Genomic DNA, 12,837 nt, shown 5'->3' on the forward strand with positions numbered 1-12,837 from the left:
AGTCATTTTTATTTCCATTCTACCATAATTACGGCCATACATATAAATGTAAACTTTTTTCATGGAAGAATGAAAAAAGTGCCAAAAAAACAAAATTTAATGATATTTTTGTCCAGATTTATTTTTTGTGATATTAAACTCCAATTCTCCGTGTGTAACGAATTTCTACTCAGGCATCATTAGTTAAAAAATGAAACAAATATTTGCGTAAGAGAATGAACAAATTTTCGCAGACGCTGCCCTCGTTTCGTAACACAAAAACCCCATCTTGGAGTGCCTTCTTCCTGTAATTCATTTTGAAATCAGCTTCTATCTATCGACTATTGATTAATTTAAGTATTTTGCTCAAATGACTATTCAAAATTTTAGAAAACCAATGTCAATGCTACATAAAGTTGAACTACATATCACATATTTGCTAGAGCATAACTACAAGAGTTAAGAAATCAGAAACTAAATCATGGTATGTCAATGTAACGACATTTTAAAATCCCGCCTTGAAATTACTCACCGCAATAGCATATTCTAACCTTGACGATACCATACACCGATACGCTTTCTATGGCATAATATCAGTGCAAAGAACTGATATAGCGATCTGGATTGAAACTGTTTTTTTTTTTCCAAAAGAGAACCTTTCCAAGTCACTAAAAAGGATGAATTTGCGACTAGCTTCTTGCTCGAAGTATAAGAGGAAATGTTTCTTCTTCGAGCTTTAGCTTTCTACACCTAAATCAACAGCTTGAGGAAATGTCACTAGAAAAAAGAGTCATGAATCATAATAAAGAAAAAACGATAAAAATCCCATCCATTTTTTTTCGGAGCCGCATACTTCTAATTAGAAGTTAACCCAATGAAATATGTCTCGAACAATTTTGGCGTTGATAAAGCAACTAATATATTAAAAAAATGTATCAATTCTTTACTGACACTTGATATCATAGGATTCAAACCGGCCCTCAAATAGAAATATAAAGATTTTAGCGAAAATTCCCGTTTCATTGGTTAATTGAGGTCGAGAAACAGATAAAGAGAAAGGCACTCATAATTGCATAGTATAGCAAAAAAAAAAAAAAAAAAAAAAGTACCCTGAATTGATGTTGAGAGCTTCAACATTGGCAAGCTTCACAATATTCTTAAGGAGAACGAAGCTTGGAGTGAAATCCATAGCTTCAAAGTCTGATCTAAATGCCACAAAACTTGAGTTGTTTGAATCTCATGCCTTCTAACCGGTCATAATATATAAACCGATTATGAACACGATGTAACTTAGGTTGCAATTGAGCTATATCAAGAGCAAACAATCGAGTCCAATTCTCGGGATTTCCATTTTCATCCATAACCCATATATCGACCCGAGCGCTTAGGGCCAAAGCATCGTACTTCAAAAGATGGCCTCCTTGAACTCTTAGAAATGAACCATAATATGTTTGAAATAGAGTTGTGTGGAATTGAAATATCTCCTCGTTCAAGTCAAATAAAAGCATTTTATTCGTCTTGTTGTCTTTACCGAGAAGCCAGTGAAGAGCTCCGTCAAGATAGGTCGGGTAGTCTAAGACTCTTAGCTCGGTCGGCCAAGAATCGAGCTTTCTCCACAATTTTTGTCCCGAGAGTGTGTATCTCAGCCGAATTACCGAGAACCCGAATCACCTTGTACTCGTTGGACCAAAAAGCTAGAGTCTTCTCTACGGCTCTTCGGAAGATTCGTAAACTCATTGCTATCGACGCAATGGCAATACCCTGATCTGTGCTCGTAATCCTCGAACAAATAGAAGCTTCTCGAGATTCCGTCCTCGTGAACATCGCGGATCAACGTACATTCCTTTCCAAGTGTGAAGTGAGTCCTAGCGAAACTCGGGGTCAGAGATTATAGCATGCCAAGTCTTGCACACAAACTTGCACATCATAATGCTCTCCGTCGAAAGTTCCAAAAAGATTTTGACGAATATGGTCGAAGGAAGATCGATTATGAGAAGGACATACATTTGGATTTGTTCATCACTACTGTGGCGTTGTTGGGTTGAGCACGGTGTTGAATTTATCTTCCTCTTCATCGTCGTTCGTTCGATCCAGATTTCTTAATTGACAAATTCCAGATTTCTAATTGATCAAATTTCTCTATTCAAAAGTATAAAAAAAAATTATAAAAAAAATTAAGTCTGGAGCATAACTTTGAGCGTTAATTGGGTAAGAGTCTCATTGAGCGACTAAAGATAAATCTTACATACAATTAGATAAAAAAAAATTATAAAAAAATTAAGTCTGGAGCATAACTTTGAGCGTTAATTAGCCATTAAATTTGGGTAAGAGTCTCATTGAGCGACTAAAGATAAATCCTACATACAATTAGATAAATCTTGTGAGACACATTCTAACGGTTAATGATATATATTTTCCACAAACAAAACATGCGTCCTAGGTTTCAGCTTGCACGGCCGAATGAATTCCTCTACTATTTTGGGATTTAAGGCTATTCTTTTCCTTTAATAATAGATTATAACTAGTTGTCACCTAAGAGCATCTTTAATAGTAAGCAAATATCATATTTGCTTAACTTGCCACATAAATAATTTAAGCTACAACTAATTTAAGCAAATTTGTTCTCTATTGACAGGGCCGGCCCAAACTCACCGGGGACTCTAGGCGATTCAATATTTTGGGGTCCTATAATACTAATAAAAATTTAAATTTTCAAGGTAAAAATGTAAATTTTTTTAAAAAAATGGGCCAAAAGTGTAAATTTTTAGGGTAAAAAATGTAAATTTTCTTAAAAATAGGAAAAAAAATGTAAATTTTTTGGGGCCCATCCACATATGGGGCCCTAGGCCTGGGCCTAGCCCGCCTTAGCCCAGAGCCAGCACTGTCTATTGGTAAGCTAAATCACTCTCATAGCTTAACTTTATCCCACATGTCAATAATTAATATTTTATTATTATTTTCTATTCAATTCCCACTTATTAAATTAAAAAAATAAAAAATTGGTCCATTTAATTTGCTAAACTAGTAACTTAGTTAAGCAAAGTAGCTTAGTTAAACTAATAGGTAAAATGCAAAATAATGGTAAGCAATTAGCTTACAACTTTTTCTAATTGCTAACAAGTCATCACAATTGTTAAGCTACAAACCATTAAAGATGCTCTAAGTGCTTTCAGTGGAAATTGACTCTAGTTCAAACATCAATCATTTTAGCTAGCTCGTTGAGGTACTCAATAACTTCATTAGAGTCTTTGGCGAGCATGGATTGGTTAAAATCTCCCAACCTTCTAAAATAAAACCCGAACCGCCTCGATTTTTCAGCAGACAAAGTTTTTTCACCTACAAAAGTGCATTCTCCGCATAGTATGATCGCCACCCCACCAAAACTTGGCAATCATAGCTTCTATATCGTCACAAATAGCTACCGGAAGTTTAAAAATACTCGTGTACGCCATAAATAAAACTGAAAAAAAAAATATGAAAAAAAACCTTAATTGGTATTATTATGGGTTTTTACTTATTTATTATCAAATTGTGGATGATTATTTTTTTTTCTTTTCTAATAAACTTTTTTTTTTCCTTCCCAAATTTCCTCTTTTTTCTTTTGCTTTGGTAAATTAGATTCAGCTCCCACTCACAAACGAAATATCAACTCCCTTATATGCAGATTATATAAATAATCTTGCCGTAAGCCAGTAAAATAAGAGTGGTAGCGTGATAACTCAAATATTGTATCTTGTATACGTACACAAAAAAATTAAAAATAATAAAATTCAAAATTCATGAAATTTGTTTAAATGTCAACGGGTACCACTGAAATATATCAATTGATTTGACTCCATAATGTTGATATTGTTTGAACATTTGAAAAGTCTACATGTTTGTCTATTGGTATGTTTTATATTGTCACAATTTTAAAAAGAATTAAGTTGTCCGTTTGGTCAAATAGATGGAAGAAGTAAAATTAGTACAAGCTAGAATATTCAGATATTGATATATGTGAATGTGAGTCATGTGTGAATGTAATGCAACTAACTAATTTCAATGTATTTGTGTCTATTAAATAGTTATGAGTTATGACTAGCCAAAAAAAAAAAAACTTGTTATGAACAATACGTCAGTCAAATTTACAGGTCAGATATAAGAAGATTCTATCGACTATTACTTATTTTCACATTTTTTTTAATAAACTTGTTTTCATTTATTAAGTGTATGGTCTACCAGGATAGTTACAAACACATGTGACTTATGATAAAGTCTTAATAGGAAATGATATTCTACACACACAAAAAAAAAAAAAAAAAAAAAAAAAAAAATTGAAACGATATAGAGAAATGCTTATTTTATTTGGTTATTTTGTAATCAACAAATAGAAAGAAAAAAAAAACCGTAAATTATTGTTATATATATTTTTTAAATAGCCGGGATTTAAATTATTTAGTCATGTAGTAAAAAAGTGAACTTCCTTTGTTTAATAGCTGGAGCATAAAGTAATTAATTTTCTACATAAAATATAAACAATGTTTGATTTATATTCTAAAAAAGACTAATAATGCTATTAATTTACTATATTGAATATGAGTTTTATGCTTGATTTTTTTTATAAAAAAAAAAATTTGCTGAAAATTTATGAAACAACCACTTAACTAAAATTCTAATGAGTTTTTAGCTATTTGAATAGGTAATTAAGATTAAAATAAATGATTATGTTATTAATTTATTTGAAACGATAGATGAATGAGTACTAAAACTAAATACATGTTATGATTACTATTTGTTATAAAACTCTTATGCTGTTTATATATGGAAAAAAGATACTCTAAGATAAAGTGTCAACTTGTAAGAATATTTTTGGTTTATTTTTCTAATGGAAGCGCTATAATTTGAATCTAAGAAAGTGTTTTAGTGAAGTTATTATATATTATAAGAGAAAAATAACGACAATAATTAAACTTTCGGAAAATTCGGATTTATAATATTTCCTGGCTGCGTCCGATTTTTGTTACTTTTTTTTTCGATAGTTTATGTTTTCTTTTCCTTTTTCTCTTTGTTTTTATCACAAGCATATATACAGGCTTTACATGCACTTCAGAGAGAGCATTTTTGAGATCAAAGTTTGTTCAATTGGAATAACTTTTGATCATATCGACGCAAGGCATAGTTGACTTTTACAAGACAAAAGCAAAAGTCCAAATTGCAATGAAGTTTTGCTTTTCAGATTACCAATCTTTTACTTTTCCAAAATGAATATTGCGCTTACGCCATCCAACGGACAATTTGCTTTTGTTATAAATCTTCTAATGGCCTAATCTCAGTTTTCTCAATCATTAATTATCTCCACTAATTATTTTCTTAAATAAATAAATAAAATTATCTGCACTAATTATTTAGAAAACATATACACACCCATCCACTACGATCTGTTTTTTTTTCCTTCCTAATTTGACATGAGAAATCCCATTTTGTAGATACAAAGGGACGGAGCTAGTAAATATTTAAAAGGAGGGTTAATTTGAAAACAAAATCTCAGGAAACTTATTTGAAATTTTCTTAAGTAAACGAAAAAAAATTATTAAAAATTCCAGATTTGAGGGGAGCTTCCGATCCCCAATTTTATTCTTTAGCTAGGTTTTTATGTTATTTTATACAAATAGATTCAGTGTTTGTGAAAATTGAATATAGAAAAACTGAATAATAAAAACACAACTAAATCTGAAAATTATGTTTACAGGATTTCACATGTCCAGCTTAGTTACCTGCTTTTATAAATAGAAAATATATATTGCGATAAGTACTGATAATACATACAGGACACATATCATCAGCCAGTTAATTTAAAAAAACATAGTGACACCATCCCAATCCTATAATGATATGACAAAAATATAAAATTCAATATAACTTACATGCACATATTAATATATAAATTGAAATTCATGTTGGATAATTTTATTTTATTTATATATTTATAAGTCAAAATTGTTGCAAATGGGTAGTTGGAGAAACCAAAATTGAGTGGACTTTTTTTGGAAAGAAAATTGTATTATTGATGATTTTGATGAAGAGGAAATACATGATTCAATGAGGTGGAGGAGTAGTTTTACATCATAAATTGAAGCTGTTTAGGAAATAATATAAAGTAATAAATAAATAAAACTCTTGGAAAGTAAACAGTTACAAGGTGCTAAGGCGCATCTGACGAGATTGACGAATGAAAAAAAAAATCTTTTTTGTTTTGGCGAAATGTGGTCATGACGCTATTTTTTTTATTGTAATGAGATGGGTACATATGATTAACATAAATGTTACCACTTAATTTATTTTTATAGTTAAGATAACTACTTTGACCGTTTAAGCTAAATTAAAATATTAGTCAAATTCTTACTGATTCTAAAACTCTAGTCAAATCAATGAAAATTCAATTACATCATTCTCATAAAATGTCCTAATACCATTTCTTCATTGAAACACAATTTCTCATTATTCATACTCAAAATTCACACAAATTTATCATGAAATCATATTGTTTCCAAACGAACTTTATTAACTTTCAAAGCTAGCTCACAAGTTTTTATTTATTAACTTCAACGGCGAGAAACATAATTTTAGAAACAACGATTCTCAAGCAAGAACTATCATTTCCCTTCACAAATTTAAATTTGAAGTTTATTAACTTCATATGTTAATTTTATTATCACCCTAGGTTAATTTTATTAACTTCTGAAGTTAATTTTATTGACTTGAGAAATATTGGAATTCTAAGCAACAAGACAAATTGACGATAGTTAGAAATATGAACCAAATGAGACAACGAAGAAGTATATTAAATGGGTGACGAACGTAAAAAATTAAGTTTGAAGAAGTGTGTTACAACTTACAAGGTGGTATAAAGATTAATATTTTAGATGATTTTTTTTACAAAAAAAAAAAAAAAACTAAAACTCTAAAGAGAAATCTCATTTTATGGGTCTCAAAAGTGGAGAAATATTAAAGCTAGACCCCATAATTCTAAAATATTTAAAATTGGATTTTTGACCCAAAAAAGCTATCATTTCAGCCCATTTTTCTCTCTCTCCATCATTTCTACTTAAAATGATTTCGACAAAAACTATAAGATTTTCATCTTTATTTCGTGTTTGAATTGTTGTAGGATAGTTTTAATAATGATTAAAGTGATTTTTAGATGATTTGAATCGGTTTTGAAAAAGTTAAAATTTTGAATTTGAGATTTTTTTCCAATGAAATACGATGATTTAAGATGAAATCCGATGAAATTCATAGCTTTTTTTTTATTAAATACGATGAAATTCAAATATTTAAGAAGATTTTAGATTATTTTCGATGATTTAAGAAGATTTTCGACGATTCGGATGAAATTAAAAGATTTAAGATTATTTTCGATGATTTAAGAGGATTTCGGATGATTTTCGATGAAATTAAAAGATTTAAAAAGGAAAAATTGGCTAAAATGATATTTTGTTCGATTTTTTGTTAAAAATTCAGTTTTAAATATTTTTACAATTAGAAATTTTAGTTTAGATATTTCTCCACTTTTGAAGCAAAAAAATTAAAAAATTAAAAAGTAAATGAGTAGTAGCCTAAATTGCCATACTTTATTTATGTGGTGTGGGGGTGTATTTGTAAAAGAAAGTAATACGAAGCATTACGGTAAAGATAACGTCCAAGTTCTTTCACATATTAAAAAAAAAGGAAAAAGAAAAGGAATCCTTCTTTTCTTAAACAAGAATTCTATGTAACAAGTTGCTTTGTAAACAACGAGGCGTTGACGATCGCCAAAATCAACGAAATCGAATATTTCTTTTATTATTATATATTAAATTTCTAGATATTATTGAAAGTGCGGTTGGCTCTACACGTGGGCCCCACCACCACCACTATTACCACCTCTCACTTTACAGCAAGCAACCACTCTTTTGTCTCCTTCTCTAAACAAAGTCCCTCCTTCTCACCATTTTCCGTAAACAAATTAATTAAAAGACAATTAAATTAAAAAAAAAAAAACTAAATGGAAAGTCCAACCAAAATCTCCACTATTGGGTTTGACCAATCGCCTCTTTGACTTTGCTTAGTTTTCTTTTCTCATATAAAACCCCATTCACCGTCTCTCATTTCTCTTCCAAATAAAAACAAACAACTCTCTCTCTCTCTCTCATCAAACAAGAGCTTCATCAATGGCTGCTATCGATTTGGCGAGATTCTCGAGCATTGAAGACCACACAGCGATCCAAGAAGCCGCTACGGCGGGGCTCAGGAGCATGGAACACCTCCTCCGAGTCCTCTCCGGCGCCGACGGCGGCGAATTCCGAGAAGCCGCCGATTTCACCGTCTCCAGATTCAAGGACGTGATCTCCGTCCTCAGCCGCACCGGCCACGCCAGATTCCGCCGCAAGGCCGATCAGAAGCAGGAGGAGTCTCCGCCGGCGAAGAAGAAGGAGTCTCCGCCGGAGGAGCCTTCGTCGTCGTCTTCGTCGGCGGCGAGTCAGAACTCGTCCGTCACCGGCGACGGAAGCGTCTCGAACAAGCTTCCCATGGCGGCGCCGATTCTCTTCCCTCCGCCGAGATCCTCCTCCGGAAAGCCTCCTTTGGCCGGAAATAAGAGACCGTGCCACGATTCCTCGAATTGCCATTGCCACAAGAAAAGGTACTAATCAATCGCTTGCTCGATCGATCCTAAATAGCCGATATATATATGTATATACAGACATATATATTGATTTTGTTTGTTTGTGATTACTCTCGATTTTCAGAAAAGTTAGGGTTAGGAAGACGATAAGAGCTCCGGCGATAAGCTCGAAGATCGCTGATATTCCTTTGGACGAGTATTCATGGAGAAAGTACGGTCAGAAGCCGATCAAAGGCTCACAATTCCCTCGGTATATCATCATCATCATTATTATTATTATTATTTAAATTCTTATTACGCCGAAATTAATTATAAAAATTAGTTTCTAATAAATGTTTACTTCTTTTTTAATGCAGTGGGTATTACAAGTGTAGTAGCGTGAAAGGCTGTCCGGCGAGAAAACACGTGGAGCGAGCTAAAGACGATCCGGCGATGCTGATCGTCACCTACGAGTACGAGCACAGTCACTCTAGAAATATTCCCACCCCTCTCCCAGCCAGACCCGAGTCGAAAACGGCGTCGTTTCAGTTTCAGACGCGTCTGTGACAGTGAAGGTCTGTCACAAACGGAGTAGCTTATCGTGACCCCCAAAAATAGGAATAGGACAATAAAGTCAACTATATATACCATGTACATGAAATTCGGCTCAACTCTCTCTATTCTATTCTTATTTTTTTTTGTTAGTGTAAAAAGGAGTGGGAATTGAATATGATACCATATGAGTGTTTTTTTTTTCTTTTTCTTTTTCTCGGCAAATAATAAATTTGATTGATTCTTTTAAAAATAAAAGTCTTCGAGGAGTAGTTTCAACTTTCAAGTTTCCATAACCACGCGTAGAAAAAGCAAGTCAAAAGGTGAAACGTTAGCTTTGTGGGACCCCCCATTATGAACAAAACTACTTCGAGTATTCTATGGGTTTTAAAAAAGAATTAAAACTAATATAACGCATTACATATATGACATTGTGAATGGTTGAGTTGACCATTGACCTTTTGATCAATTTGTTACCTAGTGATCTAATCTTCGATGAGAAACGGTGGGACGAGCATATTGAGTTTGACTTTTTTGCGAAACGTAAAATAACATTGGCAATATATGTTTGGTTCGGATATTGAGTTTGACATTTTGGCCAAATCATTCAACCTATCTTTGGAACTCTGGATTTTTCCATGGAGAAAAATATGACATAAAATATACAAATGTAAAGCGAATCTTCTACAATCTACAACGAGTTTGTGTGAATATTACAAGAAGATTGAGGAGAAATGGACTCGCCCCATATTTTTGAGCTGTATGCATTTATGTCATATTTTAATTTTAAGTGTATTTTCAAATGAATGTCCATATTTAATATATAATTATATATAAACAAACGTTATACCAGCGTGTTATGGCGGAGATAATTGATCATTTTTAAAATAATTATACATTGAATATAAGCGAAAATAAATACACACAGCTAATTATATCTTTCTCAATATAGACATTAATATATACGTGAGGCATAATTTAAATAAATAATTTATTATTTTATGTTATAAAAATTATTTCGGTAGTCTAATCGCAACTAATAATTGTGTAACCAATAAATACCGTAAAACTATAAAGTTATATTTGAGATTATATCACTGAATACTGAACATATCATATATTTAAATACCAAAACGTTTTTTTTTAGTTTTTATTTTTCTTTTCTTATTTCAGTTTCAAGTGGGAAAATATCTTTTCTTTTCTAATTACAAACTAGTTTGAATGGATTACACTGTTCTTGATTTTTTTTTAAACATTATTTTATTTTTGAAACATTATGATAGTGTCTCTTAATCTAAAACAGAAGAGACGGCAATGATGTGCAGTGTTGAAGACATTTGCATTCCATAATATTCAATACTTAATCCTGAACCTGTGAACCTTGGGGGTAGAAAAATTTATACTATATCATTGTGCAATTTATGAACATTAACCTTGGGTGAAAATTAATTTTAAGTCACAACTCATAACATTATTTAGTTACCTAATCGTGAACCTTGGATGGAAGTTCAAGCCTTAAGTTTCTGTGAGTGTGATTTAGCCATAAACATAGAAATGGTAAACCAAATTTCAAAAATAATTCCGATAATATTTTACAGTTATTATCGAAGATTCTTGTGGTGAGTGAAAAGGAAATGGAAAATGATATATATATATATATATATATACTAGTTTGTGTCACGTTCGCACGTGAATAATTAAAATTATTAATTAGAAAAATTATTTAAGTTTTAACTTCTGCTTTCAAATATTTTTTGATAAACTTGATTAATAAGCGAACATAACGAACTATTCTCATATGTAAATGGTGACTGAATCTGAACTATTCTCATATGTAAATGGTGACTGAATCTTTGTTGTTTCCGTTGCCAATTCCAAGTAAATAAGCGGAAAACTCTAGATCACAACTCGCTCTTATGTTGACAAGAAGCTTATATTTTTCAAAAGAATTCAAAAAATATGAATTCACAAGAGATGCATTAGCGATATCAGAACGATTACTGAACGGACTTGTCAAAAATCACCACGAAGAACAATAATCTCTCCACCAAATGGCAATGTAGACTTTGAATATATATACAAGAGGCAAAATGTCGTGTTACAAAGCTTTTTACCAAAAGGGCAGTATCACTAACCAAAAAACCCCCGACAGATGTTAATATATCACCTTTGCTGTGACTATTACCAAAAGGAACCAGTAATGAAAATCCACAGCAAAATTCAAACCAGTCAACCAATTATATCTCGAAAATCTGCCAATAATTAAACAAACGACCTACAAAGAATAATGTCAAGTCTTGAAGTGTAATACCAACAATAAAACCAAAAAGTATGAAATCTTTTGGGGTATGGACAATGGCATAATGAGAGAGAGAGAGAGAGAGAGAGAGAGAGAGAGAGAGAGAGAGAGAGAGAGAGAGTTGACCTTTTTTCTTAGCATATGGACAATGGCATAAACCCCACTCAAACAAGCTAGTTAAAGAGAAGATCCGAAGGCATCACAATTCCATCAAGAGTCGAGAGAAACAAAATCTAATTCCTTGAAAGTAGAGACCGATCAACCCAGCCCGGCCTATCGGTTCCAAATCCCTGCTTGATTAACACGACCCAGCAACTCCCTCAGCCTCTGCACAAAGTCACCAAAACATAAGGGACATGTCTTTATTTGGATCCAAGTATATATGATCGAGTCATTTGCCTTTTAGAGGACTTGGCTCGTGACAGCTTCCTTGGCTGAACCTCCCACAATTGTAGAAGAATGTGAACAGGTTTGGCCGAAGCTAACGAACTTGAAGGTGTATCTTAATAGGTGCGTTAATCACGCGTAAAACTCCCATCTCCCGGATGGAAAACCGATGAGTCTTCGGGTGTTTCGATGGTTTTTAGTGTGTTTTCGATAGTTACAAGTTCAAAGGAGTAACAGAGTGTTCATAGTCAATTCCATGGAAAAAGACGCAATTTGGAGACAAAGCGGGACGAAACGGAGTTCAAAACAATCGGTGAAAATTATTTCTCTACCTCGCACCGCGAGCCCCACCCCGCGCACCGCGCAGATATGTCGACGAGTCCCAAAGTTGTCGTGCGCTCCGCGGGGACAGCAAAATTTGATACCGCACCGCGAGGTCCAATTCGCACGCCGCGTGGATCAAAAAACTTGAGCTGAAAAATTACAGAGTCTTATGCACGGAGTGCGCATAAGATGAAAACTGTACCCCGCGCCGTGCCTTCGGAAATCTGGAATAGGAAATTGACGTAATCTAAACTTCACTAGTCCTCGTGGGATCGACTCGCACTTGCGATTTATTACTATTGCAAAATTCATACAGAAAACTAAAAAAATAAAAATAAATGGGAGTTTCGAATCGGGTTTGATTGTGAGACCTATTTTGTTGGACCTGGCGTGAGAGAGCGCGTAGTAGATCATTTGGAGAGCGACCAAATTTTTATAAGTCCAACTCAGCCACAAAATATCTCTCTGGTCAAGGTTCAATTCACCACCACCATACCCAAAATCCTTACCCTTTTTCGACACAACAAAAGCTCCAGATTAGAGGTCAAGGAAGAGAATCCAAATTCTTCAATATGTGGTGTCAAAATGGATTTGCGCTTCTGATAGGCGTCGGAATCGAATTGATCGGAATCTTCAACAGCATAGCGCGGTAGAGAACAAGAGCGGAGACACCGCT

The 12,837-nt window shown here is 33.1% G+C and overlaps 1 protein-coding gene across 1 annotated transcript; it reads left to right on the plus strand.

The window, feature by feature from the left end:
• The first annotated feature begins 8,118 nt into the window (after positions 1 to 8,118).
• LOC149394768 (putative WRKY transcription factor 11) lies at positions 8,119 to 9,355 on the plus strand. The gene is made up of 3 exons (XM_089616025.1): positions 8,119 to 8,638; positions 8,745 to 8,870; positions 8,977 to 9,355. The coding sequence occupies exons 1-3, from the start codon at positions 8,169 to 8,171 to the stop codon at positions 9,164 to 9,166; spliced, it is 786 nt and encodes a 261-aa protein (XP_089472151.1). The 5' UTR covers positions 8,119 to 8,168; the 3' UTR covers positions 9,167 to 9,355.
• The last annotated feature ends 3,482 nt before the right edge of the window (positions 9,356 to 12,837 follow it).

This window comes from Urtica dioica, chromosome 5 (genome assembly GCF_054948205.1).
Source record: "Urtica dioica subsp. dioica isolate 48M chromosome 5, U.dioica_male_clone48M_v1_H2, whole genome shotgun sequence".
Classification (NCBI taxonomy): Eukaryota; Viridiplantae; Streptophyta; class Magnoliopsida; order Rosales; family Urticaceae; genus Urtica; species Urtica dioica.

Excerpts from the sequence above, each read along its gene's own strand:
- LOC149394768 (XM_089616025.1), top strand. The coding sequence starts at position 8,169 with ATGGCTGCTATCGATTTGGCGAGATTCTCGAGCATTGAAGACCACACA. Across the intron at positions 8,639-8,744 it reads TGCCATTGCCACAAGAAAAG|AAAAGTTAGGGTTAGGAAGA; the intron begins GTACTAATCAAT and ends CTCGATTTTCAG. Across the intron at positions 8,871-8,976 it reads AAAGGCTCACAATTCCCTCG|TGGGTATTACAAGTGTAGTA; the intron begins GTATATCATCAT and ends TTTTTAATGCAG.